The sequence below is a fragment of the Salmo salar genome, chromosome ssa01 (assembly GCF_905237065.1).
Source record: "Salmo salar chromosome ssa01, Ssal_v3.1, whole genome shotgun sequence".
NCBI classification, from domain to species: Eukaryota; Metazoa; Chordata; class Actinopteri; order Salmoniformes; family Salmonidae; genus Salmo; species Salmo salar.
In genome coordinates, this window is record NC_059442.1 from 110,112,418 (window position 1) to 110,139,915 (window position 27,498).

Below are 27,498 nucleotides of genomic sequence, written 5' to 3' on the forward strand. Positions count from 1 at the left end.
AGTGAACCCTTCCTCAGTCAGTCAGTCCATCTGTTATTGTCTGTCAGTGAACCCTTCCTCAGTCAGTCACTCTGTTATTGTCTGTCAGTGAACCCTTCCTCAGTCAGTCAGTCCATCTGTTATTGTCTGTCAGTGAACCCTTCCTCAGTCAGTCAGTCCATCTGTTATTGTCTGTCAGTGAACCCTTCCTCAGTCAGTCTCATCTGTTATTGTCTGTCAGTGAACCCTTCCTCAGTCAGTCCATCTGTTATTGTCTGTCAGTGAACCCTTCCTCAGTCAGTCCATCTGTTATTGTCTGTCAGTGAACCCTTCCTCAGTCAGTCAGTCCATCTGTTATTGTCTGTCAGTGAACCCTTCCTCAGTCAGTCAGTCCATCTGTTATTGTCTGTCAGTGAACCCTTCCTCAGTCAGTCAGTCCATCTGTTATTGTCTGTCAGTGAACCCTTCCTCAGTCAGTCCATCTGTTATTGTCTGTCAGTGAACCCTTCCTCAGTCAGTCCATCTGTTATTGTCTGTCAGTGAACCCTTCCTCAGTCAGTCAGTCCATCTGTTATTGTCTGTCAGTGAACCCTTCCTCAGTCAGTCCATCTGTTATTGTCTGTCAGTGAACCCTTCCTCAGTCAGTCAGTCCATCTGTTATTGTCTGTCAGTGAACCCTTCCTCAGTCAGTCAGTCCATCTGTTATTGTCTGTCAGTGAACCCTTCCTCAGTCAGTCAGTCCATCTGTTATTGTCTGTCAGTGAACCCTTCCTCAGTCAGTCCATCTGTTATTGTCTGTCAGTGAACCCTTCCTCAGTCAGTCAGTCCATCTGTTATTGTCTGTCAGTGAACCCTTCCTCAGTCAGTCATCCATCTGTTATTGTCTGTCAGTGAACCCTTCCTCAGTCAGTCAGTCCATCTGTTATTGTCTGTCAGTGAACCCTTCCTCAGTCAGTCAGTCCATCTGTTATTGTCTGTCAGTGAACCCTTCCTCAGTCAGTCAGTCCATCTGTTATTGTCTGTCAGTGAACCCTTCCTCAGTCAGTCAGTCCATCTGTTATTGTCTGTCAGTGAACCCTTCCTCAGTCAGTCAGTCCATCTGTTATTGTCTGTCAGTGAACCCTTCCTCAGTCAGTCCATCTGTTATTGTCTGTCAGTGAACCCTTCCTCAGTCAGTCCATCTGTTATTGTCTGTCAGTGAACCCTTCCTCAGTCAGTCAGTCCATCTGTTATTGTCTGTTAGTGAACCCTTCCTCAGTCAGTCCATCTGTTATTGTCTGTCAGTGAACCCTTCCTCAGTCAGTCAGTCCATCTGTTATTGTCTGTCAGTGAACCCTTCCTCAGTCAGTCAGTCCATCTGTTATTGTCTGTCAGTGAACCCTTCCTCAGTCAGTCAGTCCATCTGTTATTGTCTGTCAGTGAACCCTTCCTCAGTCAGTCAGTCCATCTGTTATTGTCTGTCAGTGAACCCTTCCTCAGTCAGTCAGTCCATCTGTTATTGTCTGTCAGTGAACCCTTCCTCAGTCAGTCCATCTGTTATTGTCTGTCAGTGAACCCTTCCTCAGTCAGTCAGTCCATCTGTTATTGTCTGTCAGTGAACCCTTCCTCAGTCAGTCCATCTGTTATTGTCTGTCAGTGAACCCTTCCTCAGTCAGTCAGTCCATCTGTTATTGTCTGTCAGTGAACCCTTCCTCAGTCAGTCCATCTGTTATTGTCTGTCAGTGAACCCTTCCTCAGTCAGTCAGTCCATCTGTTATTGTCTGTCAGTGAACCCTTCCTCAGTCAGTCCATCTGTTATTGTCTGTCAGTGAACCCTTCCTCAGTCAGTCCATCTGTTATTGTCTGTCAGTGAACCCTTCCTCAGTCAGTCTCCATCTGTTATTGTCTGTCAGTGAACCCTTCCTCAGTCAGTCAGTCCATCTGTTATTGTCTGTCAGTGAACCCTTCCTCAGTCAGTCCATCTGTTATTGTCTGTCAGTGAACCCTTCCTCAGTCAGTCCATCTGTTATTGTCTGTCAGTGAACCCTTCCTCAGTCAGTCAGTCCATCTGTTATTGTCTGTCAGTGAACCCTTCCTCAGTCAGTCAGTCCATCTGTTATTGTCTGTCAGTGAACCCTTCCTCAGTCAGTCAGTCCATCTGTTATTGTCTGTCAGTGAACCCTTCCTCAGTCAGTCAGTCCATCTGTTATTGTCTGTCAGTGAACCCTTCCTCAGTCAGTCAGTCCATCTGTTATTGTCTGTCAGTGAACCCTTCCTCAGTCAGTCCATCTGTTATTGTCTGTCAGTGAACCCTTCCTCAGTCAGTCAGTCCATCTGTTATTGTCTGTCAGTGAACCCTTCCTCAGTCAGTCAGTCCATCTGTTATTGTCTGTCAGTGAACCCTTCCTCAGTCAGTCCATCTGTTATTGTCTGTCAGTGAACCCTTCCTCAGTCAGTCAGTCCATCTGTTATTGTCTGTCAGTGAACCCTTCCTCAGTCAGTCAGTCCATCTGTTATTGTCTGTCAGTGAACCCTTCCTCAGTCAGTCAGTCCATCTGTTATTGTCTGTCAGTGAACCCTTCCTCAGTCAGTCAGTCCATCTGTTATTGTCTGTCAGTGAACCCTTCCTCAGTCAGTCGTCCATCTGTTATTGTCTGTCAGTGAACCCTTCCTCAGTCAGTCAGTCCATCTGTTATTGTCTGTCAGTGAACCCTTCCTCAGTCAGTCAGTCCATCTGTTATTGTCTGTCAGTGAACCCTTCCTCAGTCAGTCAGTCCATCTGTTATTGTCTGTCAGTGAACCCTTCCTCAGTCAGTCCATCTGTTATTGTCTGTCAGTGAACCCTTCCTCAGTCAGTCCATCTGTTATTGTCTGTCAGTGAACCCTTCCTCAGTCAGTCCATCTGTTATTGTCTGTCAGTGAACCCTTCCTCAGTCAGTCAGTCCATCTGTTATTGTCTGTTAGTGAACCCTTCCTCAGTCAGTCCATCTGTTATTGTCTGTCAGTGAACCCTTCCTCAGTCAGTCAGTCCATCTGTTATTGTCTGTCAGTGAACCCTTCCTCAGTCAGTCAGTCCATCTGTTATTGTCTGTCAGTGAACCCTTCCTCAGTCAGTCAGTCATCTGTTATTGTCTGTCAGTGAACCCTTCCTCAGTCAGTCAGTCCATCTGTTATTGTCTGTCAGTGAACCCTTCCTCAGTCAGTCCATCTGTTATTGTCTGTCAGTGAACCCTTCCTCAGTCAGTCAGTCCATCTGTTATTGTCTGTCAGTGAACCCTTCCTCAGTCAGTCAGTCCATCTGTTATTGTCTGTCAGTGAACCCTTCCTCAGTCAGTCAGTCCATCTGTTATTGTCTGTCAGTGAACCCTTCCTCAGTCAGTCTCCATCTGTTATTGTCTGTCAGTGAACCCTTCCTCAGTCAGTCAGTCCATCTGTTATTGTCTGTCAGTGAACCCTTCCTCAGTCAGTCCATCTGTTATTGTCTGTCAGTGAACCCTTCCTCAGTCAGTCAGTCCATCTGTTATTGTCTGTCAGTGAACCCTTCCTCAGTCAGTCAGTCCATCTGTTATTGTCTGTCAGTGAACCCTTCCTCAGTCAGTCAGTCCATCTGTTATTGTCTGTCAGTGAACCCTTCCTCAGTCAGTCCATCTGTTATTGTCTGTCAGTGAACCCTTCCTCAGTCAGTCAGTCCATCTGTTATTGTCTGTCAGTGAACCCTTCCTCAGTCAGTCTCATCTGTTATTGTCTGTCAGTGAACCCTTCCTCAGTCAGTCAGTCCATCTGTTATTGTCTGTCAGTGAACCCTTCCTCAGTCAGTCAGTCATCTGTTATTGTCTGTCAGTGAACCCTTCCTCAGTCAGTCAGTCCATCTGTTATTGTCTGTCAGTGAACCCTTCCTCAGTCAGTCAGTCCATCTGTTATTGTCTGTCAGTGAACCCTTCCTCAGTCAGTCAGTCCATCTGTTATTGTCTGTCAGTGAACCCTTCCTCAGTCAGTCAGTCCATCTGTTATTGTCTGTCAGTGAACCCTTCCTCAGTCAGTCCATCTGTTATTGTCTGTCAGTGAACCCTTCCTCAGTCAGTCAGTCCATCTGTTATTGTCTGTCAGTGAACCCTTCCTCAGTCAGTCCATCTGTTATTGTCTGTCAGTGAACCCTTCCTCAGTCAGTCCATCTGTTATTGTCTGTCAGTGAACCCTTCCTCAGTCAGTCGTCATCTGTTATTGTCTGTCAGTGAACCCTTCCTCAGTCAGTCAGTCCATCTGTTATTGTCTGTCAGTGAACCCTTCCTCAGTCAGTCAGTCCATCTGTTATTGTCTGTCAGTGAACCCTTCCTCAGTCAGTCAGTCCATCTGTTATTGTCTGTCAGTGAACCCTTCCTCAGTCAGTCAGTCCATCTGTTATTGTCTGTCAGTGAACCCTTCCTCAGTCAGTCAGTCCATCTGTTATTGTCTGTCAGTGAACCCTTCCTCAGTCAGTCAGCCATCTGTTATTGTCTGTCAGTGAACCCTTCCTCAGTCAGTCAGTCCATCTGTTATTGTCTGTCAGTGAACCCTTCCTCAGTCAGTCCATCTGTTATTGTCTGTCAGTGAACCCTTCCTCAGTCAGTCAGTCCATCTGTTATTGTCTGTCAGTGAACCCTTCCTCAGTCAGTCAGTCCATCTGTTATTGTCTGTCAGTGAACCCTTCCTCAGTCAGTCCATCTGTTATTGTCTGTCAGTGAACCCTTCCTCAGTCAGTCAGTCCATCTGTTATTGTCTGTCAGTGAACCCTTCCTCAGTCAGTCCATCTGTTATTGTCTGTCAGTGAACCCTTCCTCAGTCAGTCAGTCCATCTGTTATTGTCTGTCAGTGAACCCTTCCTCAGTCAGTCAGTCCATCTGTTATTGTCTGTCAGTGAACCCTTCCTCAGTCAGTCAGTCCATCTGTTATTGTCTGTCAGTGAACCCTTCCTCAGTCAGTCAGTCCATCTGTTATTGTCTGTCAGTGAACCCTTCCTCAGTCAGTCAGTCCATCTGTTATTGTCTGTCAGTGAACCCTTCCTCAGTCAGTCAGTCCATCTGTTATTGTCTGTCAGTGAACCCTTCCTCAGTCAGTCAGTCCATCTGTTATTGTCTGTCAGTGAACCCTTCCTCAGTCAGTCCATCTGTTATTGTCTGTCAGTGAACCCTTCCTCAGTCAGTCCATCTGTTATTGTCTGTCAGTGAACCCTTCCTCAGTCAGTCCATCTGTTATTGTCTGTCAGTGAACCCTTCCTCAGTCAGTCAGTCCATCTGTTATTGTCTGTCAGTGAACCCTTCCTCAGTCAGTCAGTCCATCTGTTATTGTCTGTCAGTGAACCCTTCCTCAGTCAGTCAGTCCATCTGTTATTGTCTGTCAGTGAACCCTTCCTCAGTCAGTCAGTCCATCTGTTATTGTCTGTCAGTGAACCCTTCCTCAGTCAGTCAGTCATCTGTTATTGTCTGTCAGTGAACCCTTCCTCAGTCAGTCCATCTGTTATTGTCTGTCAGTGAACCCTTCCTCAGTCAGTCAGTCCATCTGTTATTGTCTGTCAGTGAACCCTTCCTCAGTCAGTCCATCTGTTATTGTCTGTCAGTGAACCCTTCCTCAGTCAGTCCATCTGTTATTGTCTGTCAGTGAACCCTTCCTCAGTCAGTCAGTCCATCTGTTATTGTCTGTCAGTGAACCCTTCCTCAGTCAGTCCATCTGTTATTGTCTGTCAGTGAACCCTTCCTCAGTCAGTCAGTCCATCTGTTATTGTCTGTCAGTGAACCCTTCCTCAGTCAGTCAGTCCATCTGTTATTGTCTGTCAGTGAACCCTTCCTCAGTCAGTCAGTCCATCTGTTATTGTCTGTCAGTGAACCCTTCCTCAGTCAGTCCATCTGTTATTGTCTGTCAGTGAACCCTTCCTCAGTCAGTCAGTCCATCTGTTATTGTCTGTCAGTGAACCCTTCCTCAGTCAGTCAGTCCATCTGTTATTGTCTGTCAGTGAACCCTTCCTCAGTCAGTCCATCTGTTATTGTCTGTTAGTGAACCCTTCCTCAGTCAGTCGCCATCTGTTATTGTCTGTCAGTGAACCCTTCCTCAGTCAGTCCATCTGTTATTGTCTGTCAGTGAACCCTTCCTCAGTCAGTCAGTCCATCTGTTATTGTCTGTCAGTGAACCCTTCCTCAGTCAGTCAGTCCATCTGTTATTGTCTGTCAGTGAACCCTTCCTCAGTCAGTCAGTCCATCTGTTATTGTCTGTCAGTGAACCCTTCCTCAGTCAGTCCATCTGTTATTGTCTGTCAGTGAACCCTTCCTCAGTCAGTCCATCTGTTATTGTCTGTCAGTGAACCCTTCCTCAGTCAGTCCATCTGTTATTGTCTGTCAGTGAACCCTTCCTCAGTCAGTCCATCTGTTATTGTCTGTCAGTGAACCCTTCCTCAGTCAGTCAGTCCATCTGTTATTGTCTGTCAGTGAACCCTTCCTCAGTCAGTCCATCTGTTATTGTCTGTCAGTGAACCCTTCCTCAGTCAGTCCCATCTGTTATTGTCTGTCAGTGAACCCTTCCTCAGTCAGTCCATCTGTTATTGTCTGTCAGTGAACCCTTCCTCAGTCAGTCAGTCCATCTGTTATTGTCTGTCAGTGAACCCTTCCTCAGTCAGTCAGTCCATCTGTTATTGTCTGTCAGTGAACCCTTCCTCAGTCAGTCAGTCCATCTGTTATTGTCTGTCAGTGAACCCTTCCTCAGTCAGTCAGTCCATCTGTTATTGTCTGTCAGTGAACCCTTCCTCAGTCAGTCGTCATCTGTTATTGTCTGTCAGTGAACCCTTCCTCAGTCAGTCAGTCCATCTGTTATTGTCTGTCAGTGAACCCTTCCTCAGTCAGTCCATCTGTTATTGTCTGTCAGTGAACCCTTCCTCAGTCAGTCCATCTGTTATTGTCTGTCAGTGAACCCTTCCTCAGTCAGTCCATCTGTTATTGTCTGTCAGTGAACCCTTCCTCAGTCAGTCAGTCCATCTGTTATTGTCTGTCAGTGAACCCTTCCTCAGTCAGTCAGTCCATCTGTTATTGTCTGTCAGTGAACCCTTCCTCAGTCAGTCAGTCCATCTGTTATTGTCTGTCAGTGAACCCTTCCTCAGTCAGTCAGTCCATCTGTTATTGTCTGTCAGTGAACCCTTCCTCAGTCAGTCAGTCCATCTGTTATTGTCTGTCAGTGAACCCTTCCTCAGTCAGTCAGTCCATCTGTTATTGTCTGTCAGTGAACCCTTCCTCAGTCAGTCAGTCCATCTGTTATTGTCTGTCAGTGAACCCTTCCTCAGTCAGTCAGTCCATCTGTTATTGTCTGTCAGTGAACCCTTCCTCAGTCAGTCAGTCCATCTGTTATTGTCTGTCAGTGAACCCTTCCTCAGTCAGTCAGTCCATCTGTTATTGTCTGTCAGTGAACCCTTCCTCAGTCAGTCCATCTGTTATTGTCTGTCAGTGAACCCTTCCTCAGTCAGTCAGTCCATCTGTTATTGTCTGTCAGTGAACCCTTCCTCAGTCAGTCCATCTGTTATTGTCTGTCAGTGAACCCTTCCTCAGTCAGTCAGTCCATCTGTTATTGTCTGTCAGTGAACCCTTCCTCAGTCAGTCGTCCATCTGTTATTGTCTGTCAGTGAACCCTTCCTCAGTCAGTCAGTCCATCTGTTATTGTCTGTCAGTGAACCCTTCCTCAGTCAGTCAGTCCATCTGTTATTGTCTGTCAGTGAACCCTTCCTCAGTCAGTCAGTCCATCTGTTATTGTCTGTCAGTGAACCCTTCCTCAGTCAGTCAGTCCATCTGTTATTGTCTGTCAGTGAACCCTTCCTCAGTCAGTCAGTCCATCTGTTATTGTCTGTCAGTGAACCCTTCCTCAGTCAGTCCATCTGTTATTGTCTGTCAGTGAACCCTTCCTCAGTCAGTCCATCTGTTATTGTCTGTCAGTGAACCCTTCCTCAGTCAGTCAGTCCATCTGTTATTGTCTGTCAGTGAACCCTTCCTCAGTCAGTCAGTCCATCTGTTATTGTCTGTCAGTGAACCCTTCCTCAGTCAGTCCATCTGTTATTGTCTGTCAGTGAACCCTTCCTCAGTCAGTCAGTCCATCTGTTATTGTCTGTCAGTGAACCCTTCCTCAGTCAGTCAGTCCATCTGTTATTGTCTGTCAGTGAACCCTTCCTCAGTCAGTCCATCTGTTATTGTCTGTTAGTGAACCCTTCCTCAGTCAGTCCATCTGTTATTGTCTGTCAGTGAACCCTTCCTCAGTCAGTCCATCTGTTATTGTCTGTCAGTGAACCCTTCCTCAGTCAGTCCATCTGTTATTGTCTGTTAGTGAACCCTTCCTCAGTCAGTCCATCTGTTATTGTCTGTCAGTGAACCCTTCCTCAGTCAGTCAGTCCATCTGTTATTGTCTGTCAGTGAACCCTTCCTCAGTCAGTCAGTCCATCTGTTATTGTCTGTCAGTGAACCCTTCCTCAGTCAGTCAGTCCATCTGTTATTGTCTGTCAGTGAACCCTTCCTCAGTCAGTCGTCCATCTGTTATTGTCTGTCAGTGAACCCTTCCTCAGTCAGTCCCATCTGTTATTGTCTGTCAGTGAACCCTTCCTCAGTCAGTCCATCTGTTATTGTCTGTCAGTGAACCCTTCCTCAGTCAGTCCATCTGTTATTGTCTGTCAGTGAACCCTTCCTCAGTCAGTCAGTCCATCTGTTATTGTCTGTCAGTGAACCCTTCCTCAGTCAGTCAGTCCATCTGTTATTGTCTGTCAGTGAACCCTTCCTCAGTCAGTCCATCTGTTATTGTCTGTCAGTGAACCCTTCCTCAGTCAGTCAGTCCATCTGTTATTGTCTGTCAGTGAACCCTTCCTCAGTCAGTCAGTCCATCTGTTATTGTCTGTCAGTGAACCCTTCCTCAGTCAGTCAGTCCATCTGTTATTGTCTGTCAGTGAACCCTTCCTCAGTCAGTCAGTCCATCTGTTATTGTCTGTCAGTGAACCCTTCCTCAGTCAGTCTCCATCTGTTATTGTCTGTCAGTGAACCCTTCCTCAGTCAGTCCATCTGTTATTGTCTGTCAGTGAACCCTTCCTCAGTCAGTCCATCTGTTATTGTCTGTCAGTGAACCCTTCCTCAGTCAGTCAGTCCATCTGTTATTGTCTGTCAGTGAACCCTTCCTCAGTCAGTCGTCCATCTGTTATTGTCTGTCAGTGAACCCTTCCTCAGTCAGTCAGTCCATCTGTTATTGTCTGTCAGTGAACCCTTCCTCAGTCAGTCAGTCCATCTGTTATTGTCTGTCAGTGAACCCTTCCTCAGTCAGTCAGTCCATCTGTTATTGTCTGTCAGTGAACCCTTCCTCAGTCAGTCAGTCCATCTGTTATTGTCTGTCAGTGAACCCTTCCTCAGTCAGTCCATCTGTTATTGTCTGTCAGTGAACCCTTCCTCAGTCAGTCAGTCCATCTGTTATTGTCTGTCAGTGAACCCTTCCTCAGTCAGTCCATCTGTTATTGTCTGTCAGTGAACCCTTCCTCAGTCAGTCAGTCCATCTGTTATTGTCTGTCAGTGAACCCTTCCTCAGTCAGTCAGTCCATCTGTTATTGTCTGTCAGTGAACCCTTCCTCAGTCAGTCCATCTGTTATTGTCTGTCAGTGAACCCTTCCTCAGTCAGTCCATCTGTTATTGTCTGTCAGTGAACCCTTCCTCAGTCAGTCAGTCCATCTGTTATTGTCTGTCAGTGAACCCTTCCTCAGTCAGTCAGTCCATCTGTTATTGTCTGTCAGTGAACCCTTCCTCAGTCAGTCAGTCCATCTGTTATTGTCTGTCAGTGAACCCTTCCTCAGTCAGTCCATCTGTTATTGTCTGTCAGTGAACCCTTCCTCAGTCAGTCAGTCAGTCCATCTGTTATTGTCTGTTAGTGAACCCTTCCTCAGTCAGTCAGTCATCTGTTATTGTCTGTCAGTGAACCCTTCCTCAGTCAGTCCATCTGTTATTGTCTGTCAGTGAACCCTTCCTCAGTCAGTCAGTCCATCTGTTATTGTCTGTCAGTGAACCCTTCCTCAGTCAGTCCATCTGTTATTGTCTGTCAGTGAACCCTTCCTCAGTCAGTCCATCTGTTATTGTCTGTCAGTGAACCCTTCCTCAGTCAGTCCCATCTGTTATTGTCTGTCAGTGAACCCTTCCTCAGTCAGTCAGTCCATCTGTTATTGTCTGTCAGTGAACCCTTCCTCAGTCAGTCAGTCCATCTGTTATTGTCTGTCAGTGAACCCTTCCTCAGTCAGTCCATCTGTTATTGTCTGTCAGTGAACCCTTCCTCAGTCAGTCCATCTGTTATTGTCTGTCAGTGAACCCTTCCTCAGTCAGTCTGTCCATCTGTTATTGTCTGTTAGTGAACCCTTCCTCAGTCAGTCAGTCCATCTGTTATTGTCTGTTAGTGAACCCTTCCTCAGTCAGTCCATCTGTTATTGTCTGTCAGTAAACCCTTCTTCAGTTATTCAGTCAGTCCATCTGTTATTGTCTGTCAGTGAACCCTTCCTCAGTCAGTCCATCTGTTATTGTCTGTCAGTGAACCCTTCCTCAGTCAGTCCATCTGTTATTGTCTGTTAGTGAACCCTTCCTCAGTCAGTCCATCTGTTATTGTCTGTTAGTGAACCCTTCCTCAGTCAGTCCTTCTGTTATTGTCTGTTAGTGAACCCTTCCTCAGTCAGTCAGTCCATCTGTTATTGTCTGTCAGTGAACCCTTCCTCAGTCAGTCCATCTGTTATTGTCTGTTAGTGAACCCTTCCTCAGTCAGTCCATCTGTTATTGTCTGTCAGTGAACCCTTCCTCAGTCAGTCAGTCCATCTGTTATTGTCTGTCAGTGAACCCTTCCTCAGTCAGTCAGTCCATCTGTTATTGTCTGTCAGTGAACCCTTCCTCAGTCAGTCCATCTGTTATTGTCTGTCAGTGAACCCTTCCTCAGTCAGTCCATCTGTTATTGTCTGTCAGTGAACCCTTCCTCAGTCAGTCTGTCCATCTGTTATTGTCTGTTAGTGAACCCTTCCTCAGTCAGTCAGTCCATCTGTTATTGTCTGTTAGTGAACCCTTCCTCAGTCAGTCCTTCTGTTATTGTCTGTCAGTGAACCCTTCCTCAGTCAGTCAGTCCATCTGTTATTGTCTGTCAGTAAACCCTTCCTCAGTCAGTCAGTCCATCTGTTATTGTCTGTCAGTGAACCCTTCCTCAGTCAGTCCATCTGTTATTGTCTGTCAGTGAACCCTTCCTCATTCAGTCCATCTGCTATTGTCTGTCAGTGAACCCTTCCTCAGTCAGTCAGTCCATCTGTTATTGTCTGTCAGTGAACCCTTCCTCAGTCAGTCCATCTGTTATTGTCTGTCAGTGAACCCTTCCTCAGTCAGTCCATCTGTTATTGTCTGTTAGTGAACCCTTCCTCAGTCAGTCCATCTGTTATTGTCTGTCAGTGAACCCTTCCTCAGTCAGTCCATCTGTTATTGTCTGTTAGTGAACCCTTCCTCAGTCAGTCAGTCCATCTGTTATTGTCTGTCAGTGAACCCTTCCTCAGTCAGTCCATCTGTTATTGTCTGTTAGTGAACCCTTCCTCAGTCAGTCCATCTGTTATTGTCTGTCAGTGAACCCTTCCTCAGTCAGTCCATCTGTTATTGTCTGTCAGTGAACCCTTCCTCAGTTATTCAGTCCATCTGTTATTGTCTGTCAGTGAACCCTTCCTCAATCAGTCAGTCCATCTGTTATTGTCTGCCAGTGAACCCTTCCTCAGTCAGTCAGTCTATCTGTTATTGTCTGTCAGTGAACCCTTCCTCAGTCAGTCAGTCCATATGTTATTGTCTGTCAGTGAACCCTTCCTCAGTCAGTCAGTCCATCTGTTATTGTCTGTCAGTGAACCCTTCCTCAGTCAGTCAGTCCATCTGTTATTGTCTGTCAGTGAACCCTTCCTCAGTCAGTCAGTCCATCTGTTATTGTCTGTCAGTGAACCCTTCCTCAGTCAGTCCATCTGTTATTGTCTGTCAGTGAACCCTTCCTCATTCAGTCCATCTGCTATTGTCTGTCAGTGAACCCTTCCTCAGTCAGTCCATCTGTTATTGTCTGTCAGTGAACCCTTCCTCAGTCAGTCAGTCCATCTGTTATTGTCTGTTATTGAACCCTTCCTCAGTCAGTCCATCTGTTATTGTCTGTCAGTGAACCCTTCCTCAGTCAGTCCATCTGTTATTGTCTGTCAGTGAACCCTTCCTCAGTCAGTCCATCTGTTATTGTCTGTCAGTGAACCCTTCCTCAGTCAGTCAGTCCATCTGTTATTGTCTGTCAGTAAACCCTTCTTCAGTTATTCAGTCAGTCCATCTGTTATTGTCTGTCAGTAAACCCTTCCTCAGTCAGTCAGTCCATCTGTTATTGTCTGTCAGTGAACCCTTCCTCAGTCAGTCAGTCCATCTGTTATTGTCTGTCAGTGAACCCTTCCTCAGTCAGTCCATCTGTTATTGTCTGTCAGTGAACACTTCCTCAGTCAGTCCATCTGTTATTGTCTGTCAGTGAACACTTCCTCAGTCAGTCCATCTGTTATTGTCTGTCAGTGAACCCTTCCTCAGTCAGTCCATCTGTTATTGTCTGTCAGTGAACCCTTCCTCAGTCAGTCCATCTGTTATTGTCTGTCAGTGAACACTTCCTCAGTCAGTCCATCTGTTATTGTCTGTCAGTGAACCCTTCCTCAGTCAGTCAGTCCATCTGTTATTGTCTGTCAGTGAACCCTTCCTCGGTCAGTCCGTCCATCTGTTATTGTCTGTCAGTGAACCCTTCCTCAGTCAGTCAGTCCATCTGTTATTGTCTGTCAGTGAACCCTTCCTCAGTCAGTCAGTCCATCTGTTATTGTCTGTCAGTAAACCCTTCTTCAGTTATTCAGTCAGTCCATCTGTTATTGTCTGTCAGTGAACCCTTCCTCAGTCAGTCAGTCCATCTGTTATTGTCTGTCAGTGAACCCTTCCTCAGTCAGTCCATCTGTTATTGTCTGTCAGTGAACCCTTCCTCAGTCAGTCAGTCCATCTGTTATTGTCTGTCAGTGAACCCTTCCTCAGTCAGTCCATCTGTTATTGTCTGTCAGTGAACCCTTCCTCAGTCAGTCAGTCCATCTGTTATTGTCTGTCAGTGAACCCTTCCTCAGTCAGTCAGTCCATCTGTTATTGTCTGTCAGTGAACCCTTCCTCAGTCAGTCAGTCCATCTGTTATTGTCTGTCAGTGAACCCTTCCTCAGTCAGTCAGTCCATCTGTTATTGTCTGTCAGTGAACCCTTCCTCAGTCAGTCCATCTGTTATTGTCTGTCAGTGAACCCTTCCTCAGTCAGTCCATCTGTTATTGTCTGTTAGTGAACCCTTCCTCAGTCAGTCCATCTGTTATTGTCTGTCAGTGAACCCTTCCTCAGTCAGTCAGTCCATCTGTTATTGTCTGTTAGTGAACCCTTCCTCAGTCAGTCCATCTGTTATTGTCTGTCAGTGAACCCTTCCTCAGTCAGTCAGTCCATCTGTTATTGTCTGTCAGTAAACCCTTCTTCAGTTATTCAGTCAGTCCATCTGTTATTGTCTGTCAGTGAACCCTTCCTCAGTCAGTCAGTCCATCTGTTATTGTCTGTCAGTGAACCCTTCCTCAGTCAGTCAGTCCATCTGTTATTGTCTGTCAGTGAACCCTTCTTCAGTCAGTCAGTCCATCTGTTATTGTCTGTCAGTGAACCCTTCCTCAGTCAGTCCATCTGTTATTGTCTGTCAGTGAACCCTTCCTCAGTCAGTCCATCTGTTATTGTCTGTTAGTGAACCCTTCCTCAGTCAGTCCATCTGTTATTGTCTGTTAGTGAACCCTTCCTCAGTCAGTCCATCTGTTATTGTCTGTCAGTGAACCCTTCCTCAGTCAGTCAGTCCATCTGTTATTGTCTGTCAGTAAACCCTTCTTCAGTTATTCAGTCAGTCCATCTGTTATTGTCTGTCAGTGAACCCTTCCTCAGTCAGTCAGTCCATCTGTTATTGTCTGTTAGTGAACCCTTCCTCAGTCAGTCCATCTGTTATTGTCTGTCAGTGAACCCTTCCTCAGTCAGTCAGTCCATCTGTTATTGACTGTCAGTGAACCCTTCCTCAGTCAGTCAGTCCATCTGTTATTGTCTGTCAGTGAACCCTTCCTCAGTCAGTCCATCTGTTATTGTCTGTCAGTGAACCCTTCTTCAGTCAGTCAGTCCATCTGTTATTGTCTGTCAGTGAACCCTTCCTCAGTCAGTCCATCTGTTATTGTCTGTCAGTGAACCCTTCCTCAGTCAGTCAGTCCATCTGTTATTGTCTGTCAGTGAACCCTTCCTCAGTCAGTCCATCTGTTATTGGCTGTCAGTGAACCCTTCCTCAGTCAGTCAGTCCATCTGTTATTGTCTGTCAGTGAACCCTTCCTCAGTCAGTCAGTCCATCTGTTATTGTCTGTCAGTGAACCCTTCCTCAGTCAGTCAGTCCATCTGTTATTGTCTGTCAGTGAACCCTTCTTCAGTCAGTCAGTCCATCTGTTATTGTCTGTCAGTGAACCCTTCCTCAGTCAGTCCATCTGTTATTGTCTGTCAGTGAACCCTTCCTCAGTCAGTCAGTCCATCTGTTATTGTCTGTTAGTGAACCCTTCCTCAGTCAGTCCATCTGTTATTGTCTGTCAGTGAACCCTTCCTCAGTCAGTCTGTCCATCTGTTATTGTCTGTTAGTGAACCCTTCCTCAGTCAGTCAGTCCATCTGTTATTGTCTGTCAGTGAACCCTTCCTCAGTCAGTCAGTCCATCTGTTATTGTCTGTTAGTGAACCCTTCTTCAGTCAGTCCATCTGTTATTGTCTGTCAGTGAACCCTTCCTCAGTCAGTCAGTCCATCTGTTATTGTCTGTCAGTGAACCCTTCCTCAGTCAGTCAGTCCATCTGTTATTGTCTGTCAGTAAACCCTTCTTCAGTTATTCAGTCAGTCCATCTGTTATTGTCTGTCAGTGAACCCTTCCTCAGTCAGTCCATCTGTTATTGTCTGTCAGTGAACCCTTCCTCAGTCAGTCCATCTGTTATTGTCTGTTAGTGAACCCTTCCTCAGTCAGTCCATCTGTTATTGTCTGTCAGTGAACCCTTCCTCAGTCAGTCCATCTGTTATTGTCTGTTAGTGAACCCTTCCTCAGTCAGTCAGTCCATCTGTTATTGTCTGTCAGTGAACCCTTCCTCAGTCAGTCCATCTGTTATTGTCTGTTAGTGAACCCTTCCTCAGTCAGTCCATCTGTTATTGTCTGTCAGTGAACCCTTCCTCAGTCAGTCAGTCCATCTGTTATTGTCTGTCAGTGAACCCTTCCTCAGTCATTCAGTCCATCTGTTATTGTCTGTCAGTGAACCCTTCCTCAATCAGTCAGTCCATCTGTTATTGTCTGTCAGTGAACCCTTCCTCAGTCAGTCAGTCCATCTGTTATTGTCTGTCAGTGAACCCTTCCTCAGTCAGTCAGTCCATCTGTTATTGTCTGTCAGTGAACCCTTCCTCAGTCAGTCTCCATCTGTTATTGTCTGTCAGTGAACCCTTCCTCAGTCAGTCAGTCCATCTGTTATTGTCTGTCAGTGAACCCTTCCTCAGTCAGTCAGTCCATCTGTTATTGTCTGTCAGTGAACCCTTCCTCAGTCAGTCAGTCCATCTGTTATTGTCTGTTATTGAACCCTTCCTCAGTCAGTCCATCTGTTATTGTCTGTCAGTGAACCCTTCCTCAGTCAGTCTATCTGTTATTGTCTGTCAGTGAACCCTTCCTCAGTCAGTCCATCTGTTATTGTCTGTCAGTGAACCCTTCCTCAGTCAGTCAGTCCATCTGTTATTGTCTGTCAGTAAACCCTTCTTCAGTTATTCAGTCAGTCCATCTGTTATTGTCTGTCAGTAAACCCTTCCTCAGTCAGTCAGTCCATCTGTTATTGTCTGTCAGTGAACCCTTCCTCAGTCAGTCAGTCCATCTGTTATTGTCTGTCAGTGAACCCTTCCTCAGTCAGTCCATCTGTTATTGTCTGTCAGTGAACCCTTCCTCAGTCAGTCCATCTGTTATTGTCTGTCAGTGAACCCTTCCTCAGTCAGTCCATCTGTTATTGTCTGTCAGTGAACCCTTCCTCAGTCAGTCCATCTGTTATTGTCTGTCAGTGAACACTTCCTCAGTCAGTCCATCTGTTATTGTCTGTCAGTGAACCCTTCCTCAGTCAGTCAGTCCATCTGTTATTGTCTGTCAGTGAACCCTTCCTCGGTCAGTCCGTCCATCTGTTATTGTCTGTCAGTGAACCCTTCCTCAGTCAGTCAGTCCATCTGTTATTGTCTGTCAGTGAACCCTTCCTCAGTCAGTCAGTCCATCTGTTATTGTCTGTCAGTAAACCCTTCTTCAGTTATTCAGTCAGTCCATCTGTTATTGTCTGTCAGTGAACCCTTCCTCAGTCAGTCAGTCCATCTGTTATTGTCTGTCAGTGAACCCTTCCTCAGTCAGTCCATCTGTTATTGTCTGTCAGTGAACCCTTTCTCAGTCAGTCAGTCCATCTGTTATTGTCTGTCAGTGAACCCTTCCTCAGTCAGTCCATCTGTTATTGGCTGTCAGTGAACCCTTCCTCAGTCAGTCAGTCCATCTGTTATTGTCTGTCAGTGAACCCTTCCTCAGTCAGTCAGTCCATCTGTTATTGTCTGTCAGTGAACCCTTCTTCAGTCAGTCAGTCCATCTGTTATTGTCTGTCAGTGAACCCTTCCTCAGTCAGTCAGTCCATCTGTTATTGTCTGTCAGTGAACCCTTCCTCAGTCAGTCCATCTGTTATTGTCTGTCAGTGAACCCTTCCTCAGTCAGTCCATCTGTTATTGTCTGTTAGTGAACCCTTCCTCAGTCAGTCCATCTGTTATTGTCTGTCAGTGAACCCTTCCTCAGTCAGTCAGTCCATCTGTTATTGTCTGTTAGTGAACCCTTCCTCAGTCAGTCCATCTGTTATTGTCTGTCAGTGAACCCTTCCTCAGTCAGTCAGTCCATCTGTTATTGTCTGTCAGTAAACCCTTCTTCAGTTATTCAGTCAGTCCATCTGTTATTGTCTGTCAGTGAACCCTTCCTCAGTCAGTCAGTCCATCTGTTATTGTCTGTCAGTGAACCCTTCTTCAGTCAGTCAGTCCATCTGTTATTGTCTGTCAGTGAACCCTTCCTCAGTCAGTCAGTCCATCTGTTATTGTCTGTCAGTGAACCCTTCCTCAGTCAGTCCATCTGTTATTGTCTGTCAGTGAACCCTTCCTCAGTCAGTCCATCTGTTATTGTCTGTTAGTGAACCCTTCCTCAGTCAGTCCATCTGTTATTGTCTGTCAGTGAACCCTTCCTCAGTCAGTCAGTCCATCTGTTATTGTCTGTTAGTGAACCCTTCCTCAGTCAGTCAGTCCATCTGTTATTGTCTGTTAGTGAACCCTTCCTCAGTCAGTCAGTCCATCTGTTATTGTCTGTTAGTGAACCCTTCCTCAGTCAGTCAGTCCATCTGTTATTGTCTGTCAGTGAACCCTTCCTCAGTCAGTCAGTCAATCTGTTATTGTCTGTCAGTGAACCCTTCCTCAGTCAGTCCATCTGTTATTGTCTGTCAGTGAACCCTTCCTCAGTCAGTCAGTCCATCTGTTATTGTCTGTTAGTGAACCCTTCCTCAGTCAGTCCATCTGTTATTGTCTGTCAGTGAACCCTTCCTCAGTCAGTCAGTCCATCTGTTATTGTCTGTCAGTAAACCCTTCTTCAGTTATTCAGTCAGTCCATCTGTTATTGTCTGTCAGTGAACCCTTCCTCAGTCAGTCAGTCCATCTGTTATTGTCTGTTAGTGAACCCTTCCTCAGTCAGTCCATCTGTTATTGTCTGTCAGTGAACCCTTCCTCAGTCAGTCAGTCCATCTGTTATTGACTGTCAGTGAACCCTTCCTCAGTCAGTCAGTCCATCTGTTATTGTCTGTCAGTGAACCCTTCCTCAGTCAGTCCATCTGTTATTGTCTGTCAGTGAACCCTTCTTCAGTCAGTCAGTCCATCTGTTATTGTCTGTCAGTGAACCCTTCCTCAGTCAGTCAGTCCATCTGTTATTGTCTGTCAGTGAACCCTTCCTCAGTCAGTCAGTCCATCTGTTATTGTCTGTCAGTGAACCCTTCCTCAGTCAGTCAGTCCATCTGTTATTGTCTGTCAGTGAACCCTTCTTCAGTCAGTCAGTCCATCTGTTATTGTCTGTCAGTGAACCCTTCCTCAGTCAGTCCATCTGTTATTGTCTGTCAGTGAACCCTTCCTCAGTCAGTCAGTCCATCTGTTATTGTCTGTTAGTGAACCCTTCCTCAGTCAGTCCATCTGTTATTGTCTGTCAGTGAACCCTTCCTCAGTCAGTCCATCTGTTATTGTCTGTCAGTGAACCCTTCCTCAGTCAGTCAGTCCATCTGTTATTGTCTGTTAGTGAACCCTTCCTCAGTCAGTCAGTCCATCTGTTATTGTCTGTCAGTGTTGGTTCATGTGTTGGTTCTGGGGTTAGTGTTGGTTCTGGGGTTAGTGTTGGTTCTGGGGTTAGTGTTGGTTCTGGGGTTAGTGTTGGTTCTGGGGGTTAGTGTTGGTTCTGGGGGTTAGTGTTGGTTCTAGGGTTTAGTGTTGGTTCTAGGGTTTAGTGTTGGTTCTGGGGTTAGTGTTGGTTCTAGGGTTTAGTGTTGGTTCTGGGGTTAGTGTTGGTTCTGGGGTTAGTGTTGGTTCTGGGGTTGGTTCTGGGGTTGGTTCTGGGGTTAGTGTTGGTTCTGGGGTTAGTGTTGGTTCTGGGGGTTAGTGTTGGTTCTGGGGGTTAGTGTTGGTTCTAGGGTTTAGTGTTGGTTCTAGGGTTTAGTGTTGGTTCTGGGGTTGGTGTTGGTTCTGGGGGTGTTAGTGTTGGTTCTGGGGTTAATGTTGGTTCTAGGGTTTGTGTTGGTTCTGGGCTTTGTTGGTTATAGGTTTTGTGTTGATTCTGGGGTTAGTGTTGGTTATAGGTTTTGTGTTGATTCTGGGGTTAGTGTTGGTTCCAGGGTTGGTGATGTTTCTAGGGTTGGTGTTGGTTCCGGGGTTGGTTCCGGTTCCGGGGTTGGTGATGTTTCTAGGGTTGGTGTTGGTTCTAGGGTTGGTGATGGTTCCAGGGTTGGTGTTGGTTCTAGGGTTGGTGATGTTTCTAGGGTTAGTGATGGTTCCAGGGTTGGTGTTGGTTCTAGGGTTGGTGATGGTTCCGGGGTTAGTGATGGTTCCAGGGTTGGTGATGGTTCCAGGGTTGGTGTTGGTTCCAGGGTTGGTGTTGGTTCCAGGGTTGGTGTTGGTTCCAGGGTTGGTGTTGGTTCCAGGGTTGGTGTTGGTTCCAGGGTTGGTGATGGTTCCAGGGTTGGTGATGGTTCCAGGGTTGGTGATGGTTCCAGGGTTGGTGATGGTTCCAGGGTTGGTGTTGGTTCCAGGGTTGGTGATGGTTCCAGGGTTGGTGTTGGTTCCAGGGTTGGTGTTGGTTCCAGGGTTGGTGTTGGTTCCAGGGTTGGTGTTGGTTCCAGGGTTGGTGTTGGTTCCAGGGTTGGTGTTGGTTCCGGGGTTGGTTCCGGTGTTGGTTCCAGGGAGGGTGATGGTTCCAGGGTTGGTGTTGGTTCCAGGGTTGGTGTTGGTTCCAGGGTTGGTGTTGGTTCCGGGGTTGGTTCCGGTGTTGGTTCCAGGGAGGGTGATGGTTCCAGGGTTGGTGTTGGTTCCAGGGTTGGTGTTGGTTCCAGGGTTGGTGTTGGTTCCAGGGTTGGTGTTGGTTCCAGGGTTGGTGTTGGTTCCGGGGTTGGTTCCGGTGTTGGTTCCAGGGAGGGTGATGGTTCCAGGGTTGGTGTTGGTTCCAGGGTTGGTGTTGGTTCCGGGGTTGGTTCCGGTGTTGGTTCCAGGGAGGGTGATGGTTCCGGTGTTGGTGTTGTTTCTGGGGAGCCTGTGGTTCTTTATTCTGTCATTATGGTGTTGCCTTCTGACAGGGAGGAGCAACAGTCTATCTAGTGTGTCTGCGCCTCTCATTAACATGTTGTCTCTCCCTTTTCTCTCCAGCCTGTCCTACAGTAAGAATGGAGTGATCCGTGTGGACGGCTTCTCCACTCCAGATCAGTTTGATGAGGAGGCTCTGTCCCTCTGGGCTCCTGATGTATACGAGGAGAATGAGTTGGACCCAGACTCCTCGAAGTACATCCTCTCATATATAGGAGACCAGTTCTGTCAGATGGTCACCACTGAGAACACTGCTGCTTCATGGATCAAAAAAGATGGTATGCAGAGGAGCACGGAGAAGTGTTGTTGGTCAGAAAGGCAGAGGAGCACAGATAAGTGTTGTTGTTAGTCTGAAAGGCAGAGGAACACAGAGAAGTGTTGTTGTTAGTCTGAAAGGCAGAGGAGCACAGAGAAGTGTTGTTAGTCTGAAAGGCAGAGGAGAACAGAGAAGTGTTGTTGTTGTTAGTCTGAAAGGCAGAGGAGCACAGAGAAGTGTTGTTGTTAGTCTGAAAGGCAGAGGAGAACAGAGAAGTGCTGTTGTTGTTAGTCTGAAAGGCAGAGGAGCACAGAGAAGTGTTGTTAGTCTGAAAGGCAGAGGAGCACAGAGAAGTGTTGTTGTTAGTCTGAAAGGCAGAGGAGCACAGAGAAGTGTTGTTGTTAGTCTGAAAGGCAGAGGAGCACAGAGAAGTGTTGTTGTTAGTCTGAAAGGCAGAGGAGCACAGAGAAGTGTTGTTGGTCTGAAAGGCAGAGGAGAACAGAGAAGTGTTGTTGTTGTTAGTCTGAAAGGCAGAGGAGCACAGAGAAGTGTTGTTGTTAGTCTGAAAGGCAGAGGAGAACAGAGAAGTGCTGTTGTTAGTCTGAAAGGCAGAGGAGCACAGAGAAGTGTTAGTCTGAAAGGCAGAGGAGCACGGAGAAGTGTTGTTGTTAGTCTGAAAGGCAGAGGAGCACAGAGAAGTGTTGTTGTTGTTAGTCTGAAAGGCAGAGGAGCACAGAGAAGTGTTGTTGTTAGTCTGAAAGGCAGAGGAGCACAGAGAAGTGTTGTTGTTAGTCTGAAAGGCAGAGGAGCACAGAGAAGTGTTGTTAGTCTGAAAAGCAGAGGAGCACGGAGACATTCTCTCTGTTAGTCTTACAGTGTTACTGTAGAAAGCCGGGGTCAAACCTCAAGCTATTATCTGTGTGTTTAACAGGTCATACCATCCTGAACTGAAGGTTTTATTGTGGGTGTTAATGTAACAACGTTTACAGCCCTCTGAGGCCAGACTAGTTTATAAAGTCTTCTGGATGAAGGAATCATTCTGTCCTATTGAGTCTGTTCTGTTGTCTTCATCCTCCCTGTTTGTGTGCTTTGCCCTGCAGCCAAGATGGCCTGGAAGAGGGCTGTGAGAGGGGTCCGGGAGATGTGTGACGCGTGCGAAGCCACCTTGTTTAACATTCACTGGGTCTGCCACAAGTGTGGCTTTGTGGTTTGTCTGGACTGTTACAAGGCGAAGGAGAGGAAGAGCTCCAAAGGTCAGTCAACATTTCAAAACCTCTTCCTTTCCACCATAGACAAGTAGAGGATACAGGTTTTTCTCCCTCTCTCTCCCTCTCCATCTCTCCCTCTCTCCCCCTCCCTCTCTCTCCCCCTCCCTCTCTCTCTCCCTCCCTCTCTCTCCCCCTACCTCCCCCTCCCTCTCTCTCCCCCTACCTCCCCCTCCCTCTCTCTCTCCCTCCCTCTCTCTCTCTCTCCCTCCCTCTCTCTCTCCCTCCCTCTCCCTCCCTCTCCCCCTCTCTCTCTCCCTCTCCCCCTCTCTCCCCCTCTCTCCCCTCCCCTCCCTCCCCTCTCCCTCCCTCCCTCCCTCCCTCCCTCCCTCCCTCCCTCCCTCCCTCCCTCCCTCCCTCCCTCCCTCCCTCCCTCCCTCCCTCCCTCCCTCCCTCTCCCCCTCTCTCTCTCCCTCTCCCCTCCCTCTCCCCCTCCCTCTCTCTCTCCCTCTCTCCCCCTCTCTCTCCCCTCTCTCTCTCCCTCCCTCTCTCTCCCCCCACCCTCCCTCTCCCCCTCTCCCCCTCTCCCCCCTCCCTCTCCCCCCTCTCTCCCCCTCCCAATCTCTCTCTCCCCCTCTCTCCCCCTTCTCCCCCTCTCTCTCCCCCTCTCTCTCTCCCTCTCCCCCTCCCTCCCTCTCTCTCCTCTCTCTCCCAAGGTGGGGGTCTGGTTGAGACAGACATTGTGTTGTAGTTCTGATGGTTGGTCACAGGGCCCTGGGCAGGTGTAAATCACCATGACGACAGAGACGGGGCATATCTGCTGTCCCCAGCCTGCCCCCTACTGCCTGCTATAGTAGTGGTAGGGGACTGACTGTCTGTGTCTCTGTCTGTCTCTGTCTGTCTGTGTCTCTGGCTCCAACTCAAAGGGCTTTATTGGCATGGGAAACACATGTTTATTACCTAAACAAGTGAAATAAACATGACTCTGTCTGCCTGTCTGGACGGCAACCCTCCAGCTCTACAGAGCGTGGAACCCCATCCATCACAGCTCCTACAGAGCGTGGAACCACCATCCGTCACAGCTCCTACAAAGAGTGGAACCCCCATCCGTCACAGCTCCTACAGAGAGTGGAACCCCCATCCATCACAGCTCTTACAGAGCGTGGAACCCCCATCCATCACAGCTCTTACAGAGCGTGGAACCCCCATCCATCACAGCTCCTACGGAGTGTGGAACCCCCATCCATCACAGCTCCTACAGAGTGTGGAACCCCCATCCATCAAAAAAGAAAATTACTAAAAAAAAATAATGAAATGTATGCCTTCACTACTGTAAGTCGCTCTGGATAAGAGCGTCTGCTAAATGACTAAAATGTGAAAATGTTTGACTGTTGGTTTGAGGGTAGTAATGTGTGTTTTGTTGTTCCTCCAGATAAAGAGCTGTATGCCTGGCTGAAGTGAAATGTTTGACTGTTGGTTTGAGGGTAGTAATGTGTGTTTTGTTGTTCCTCCAGATAAAGAGCTGTATGCCTGGCTGAAGTGAAATGTTTGACTGTTGGTTTGAGGGTAGTAATGTGTGTTTTGTTGTTCCTCCAGATAAAGAGCTGTATGCCTGGCTGAAGTGAAATGTTTGACTGTTGGTTTGAGGGTAGTAATGTGTGTTTCGTTGTACCTCCAGATAAAGAGCTGTATGCCTGGCTGAAGTGTGTCAAGGGACAGCAGCACGGTCACAAGTACTTGATGCCAACACAGATTATCCCAGGAACTGGTAGGAACCAATGATTTATGTTCCTCTCTCTCTGTCTGGACCTCAGCCAGGGCTGGAATAGCTTTCATTATTCAGGAAACTACAACACAACACAGGACTTCATTACAACACAAGACAGGACTCCATTACAACGCAAGACAGGACTCCATTACAACGCAAGACAGGACTCCATTACAACGCAAGACAGGACTCCATTACAACGCAAGACAGGACTCCATTACAACGCAAGACAGGACTCCATTACAACGCAAAGACAGGACTCCATTACAACGCAAGACAGGACTCCATTACAACGCAAGACAGGACTCCATTACAACGCAAGACAGGACTCCATTACAACGCAAGACAGGACTCCATTACAACGCAAGACAGGACTCCATTACAACGCAAGACAGGACTCCATTACAACGCAAGACAGGACTCCATTACAACGCAAGACAGGACTCCATTACAACGCAAGACAGGACTCCATTACAACGCAAGACAGGACTCCATTACAACGCAAGACAGGACTCCATTACAACGCAAGACAGGACTCCATTACAACACAAGACAGGACTCCATTACAACACAAGACAGGACTCCATTACAACACAGAGTTAAAGTACAAGACAAGACTCCATAGATCAAAGTAAATGATAAACCCTGAACAAGCCCTGCTGGGTTTCACTGGTTCTACTGTGTCAGTGTGAGGTTTGCTGGAGGAACAGCCCAGTCTTTGGCCTGGTTTAGGATACTCTTCATATGTCAACTGGAAACAGAAACCTGGTTTCACCGGGTTTTTTTTTCTTTTCCTAGCTAGTTTTCCATTCTTCTCCTCTGACAATAACACAGTGTAACTGTAGCATGCTGACAGACGTGTGTAGTAATGAACAGTGGGTCTGGTTTGCAGTTCTAGCAGAGGTGGTGAGCGCCATGCATCTGTTCAGGGAGAAGGACAGCGTCAGGGCACCATGTGTCTGTACTGGGAAACACACCAGTCTACTCAACAAGCTGCCAGTTACCAACGGAGTCTCTCAGGTATGGAGATACGCTGCTGTTACTGCTCTGTTACTGCCGCGTCCCCAAGTAGCACCCTATTCCCTATATAGTGCACTACTTTAGACCAGGGCCCGATGGCACCCTATTCCCTATATAGTGCACTACTTTAGACCAGAGCCCTATGGCACCCTATTCCCTATATAGTGCACTACTTTAGACCAGAGCCCTATGGCACCCTATTCCCTATATGTGCACTACTTTAGACCAGGGCCCTATGGCACTGTATTCCCTACATGGTGTACTCATTTTGACCAGGGCCCTATGGAACCGTATTCACTACATGGGAATAAGGTGGTATTTGGGACGCACTTTCTGGTTTCCAGTACTGCCGAACCCAGTGATTCAGCCTCTGTCCTGCTCAGTAATATAGACTAGTTAGAGCTCTGTCTGTTAGCTCAGTAATATAGACTAGTTAGAGCTCTGTTAGCTCAGTAATATAGACTACTTAGAGCTCTGTTAGCTCAGTAATAAAGACTAGTTAGAGCTCTGTCTGTTAGCTCAGTAATGTAGACTAGTTAGAGCTCTGTCTGTTAGCTCAGTAATATAGACTAGTTAGAGCTCTGTCTGTTAACTCAGTAATGTAGACAGAGCTCTGTCTGTTAGCTCAGTAATATAGACTAGTTAGAGCTCTGTCTGTTCGCTCAGTAATGTAGGCTAGTTAGAGCTCTGTCTGTTAGCTCAGTAATGCAGACTAGTTAGAGCTCTGTTAGCTCAGTAATATAGACTAGTTAGAGCCCTGTTAGCTCAGTAATGTAGACTAGTTAGAGCTCTGTCTGTCAGCTCAGTAATATAGACTAGTTAGAGCTCTGTCTGTTCGCTCAGTAATGTAGACTAGTTAGAGCTATGTCTGTCAGCTCAGTAATGTAGACTAGTTAGACCTCTGTCTGTTAGCTCAGTAATATAGACTAGTTAGAGCTCTGTCTGTTAGCTCAGTAATATAGACTAGTTAGAGCTCTGTCTGTTCGCTCAGTAATGTAGACTAGTTAGAGCTCTGTCTGTTAGCTCAGTAATATAGACTAGTTAGAGCTCTGTCTGTTAGCTCAGTAATATAGACTAGTTAGAGCTCTGTTAGCACAGTAATATAGACTAGTTAGACCTCTGTCTGTTAGCTCAGTAATATAGACTATTTAGAGCTCTGTCTGTTAGCTCAGTAATATAGAGTAGTTAGAGCTCTGTCTGTTCGCTCAGTAATGTAGACAAGTTTGAGCTCTGTCTGTTAGCTCAATAATGTAGACTAGTTAGAGCTCTGTCTGTTAGCTCAGTAATGTAGACTAGTTAGAGCTCTGTCTGTCAGCTCAGTAATATAGACTAGTTAGAGCTCTGTCTGTTAGCTCAGTAATATAGACTAGTTAGAGCTCTGTCTGTTAGCTCAGTAATATAGACTAGTTAGAGCTCTGTCTGTTAGCTCAGTAATGTAGACTAGTTAGAGCTCTGTCTGTTAGCTCAGTAATGTAGTCTAGTTAGAGCTCTGTCTGTTAGCTCAGTAATGTAGACTAGTTAGAGCTCTGTCTGTTAACTCAGTAATGCAGACTAGTTAGAGCTCTGTCTGTTAGCTCAGTAATGTAGACTAGTTAGAGCTCTGTCTGTTAGCTCAGTAATGTAGACTAGTTAGAGCTCTGTCGGTCAGCTCAGTAATGTAGACTAGTTAGAGCTCTGTCTGTCAGCTCAGTAATATAGACTAGTTAGAGCTCTGTCTGTTCGCTCAGTAATGTAGACTAGTTAGAGCTCTGTCTGTTAGCTCAGTAATGTAGGCTAGTTAGAGCTCTGTCTGTTAGCTCAGTAATATAGACTAGTTAGAGCTCTGTCTGTTAGCTCAGTAATATAGACTAGTTAGAGCTCTGTCTGTTAGCTCAGTAATGTAGACTAGTTAGAGCTCTGTCTGTTAGCTCAGTAATGTAGTCTAGTTAGAGCTCTGTCTGTTAGCTCAGTAATGTAGACTAGTTAGAGCTCTGTCTGTTAACTCAGTAATGCAGACTAGTTAGAGCTCTGTCTGTTAGCTCAGTAATGTAGACTAGTTAGAGCTCTGTCGGTCAGCTCAGTAATGTAGACTAGTTAGAGCTCTGTCTGTCAGCTCAGTAATATAGACTAGTTAGAGCTCTGTCTGTTCACTCAGTAATGTAGACTAGTTAGAGCTCTGTCTGTTAGCTCAGTAATGTAGGCTAGTTAGAGCTCTGTCTGTTAGCTCAGTAATGTAGGCTAGTTAGAGCTCTGTCTGTTAGCTCAGTAATGCAGACTAGTTAGAGCTCTGTTAGCTCAGTAATATAGACTAGTTAGAGCCCTGTTAGCTCAGTAATGTAGACTAGTTAGAGCTCTGTCTGTCAGCTCAGTAATATAGACTAGTTAGAGCTCTGTCTGTTCGCTCAGTAATGTAGACTAGTTAGAGCTCTGTCTGTTAGCTCAGTAATGTAGACTAGTTAGAGCTCTGTCTGTTAGCTCAGTAATGTAGGCTAGTTAGAGCTATGTCTGTCAGCTCAGTAATGTAGACTAGTTAGACCTCTGTCTGTTAGCTCAGTAATATAGACTAGTTAGAGCTCTGTCTGTTAGCTCAGTAATATAGACTAGTTTGAGCTCTGTCTGTTAGCTCAGTAATGTAGACTAGTTAGAGCTCTGTCTGTTAGCTCAGTAATATAGACTAGTTAGAGCTCTGTCTGTTAGCTCAGTAATATAGACTAGTTAGACCTCTGTCTGTTAGCTCAGTAATATAGACTATTTAGAGCTCTGTCTGTTAGCTCAGTAATATAGAGTAGTTAGAGCTCTGTCTGTTCGCTCAGTAATGTAGACAAGTTTGAGCTCTGTCTGTTAGCTCAATAATGTAGACTAGTTAGAGCTCTGTCTGTTAGCTCAGTAATGTAGACTAGTTAGAGCTCTGTCTGTCAGCTCAGTAATATAGACTAGTTAGAGCTCTGTCTGTCAGCTCAGTAATATAGACTAGTTAGAGCTCTGTCTGTTAGCTCAGTAATATAGACTAGTTAGAGCTCTGTCTGTTAGCTCAGTAATGTAGACTAGTTAGAGCTCTGTCTGTTAGCTCAGTAATGTAGTCTAGTTAGAGCTCTGTCTGTTAGCTCAGTAATGTAGACTAGTTAGAGCTCTGTCTGTTAACTCAGTAATGCAGACTAGTTAGAGCTCTGTCTGTTAGCTCAGTAATGTAGACTAGTTAGAGCTCTGTCGGTCAGCTCAGTAATGTAGACTAGTTAGAGCTCTGTCTGTCAGCTCAGTAATATAGACTAGTTAGAGCTCTGTCTGTTAGCTCAGTAATGTAGACTAGTTAGAGCTCTGTCTGTTAACTCAGTAATGCAG

At 46.4% G+C, this 27,498-nt stretch overlaps 1 protein-coding gene across 9 annotated transcripts in view; it reads left to right on the forward strand.

The window, feature by feature from the left end:
• The window catches only part of LOC106591006 (probable JmjC domain-containing histone demethylation protein 2C), a 194,446-nt gene that overhangs the window by 140,947 nt on the left and 26,001 nt on the right, over positions 1 to 27,498 (forward strand). For all 9 annotated transcript variants that reach the window (XM_045687392.1, XM_045687416.1, XM_045687397.1 and 6 more), the window contains 4 exons: positions 19,995 to 20,209; positions 21,288 to 21,440; positions 23,071 to 23,160; positions 24,053 to 24,180. In XM_045687392.1, coding sequence (XP_045543348.1) covers positions 19,995 to 20,209; positions 21,288 to 21,440; positions 23,071 to 23,160; positions 24,053 to 24,180 — 586 coding nt within the window. The remainder of the gene's footprint in view (positions 1 to 19,994; positions 20,210 to 21,287; positions 21,441 to 23,070; positions 23,161 to 24,052; positions 24,181 to 27,498) is intronic.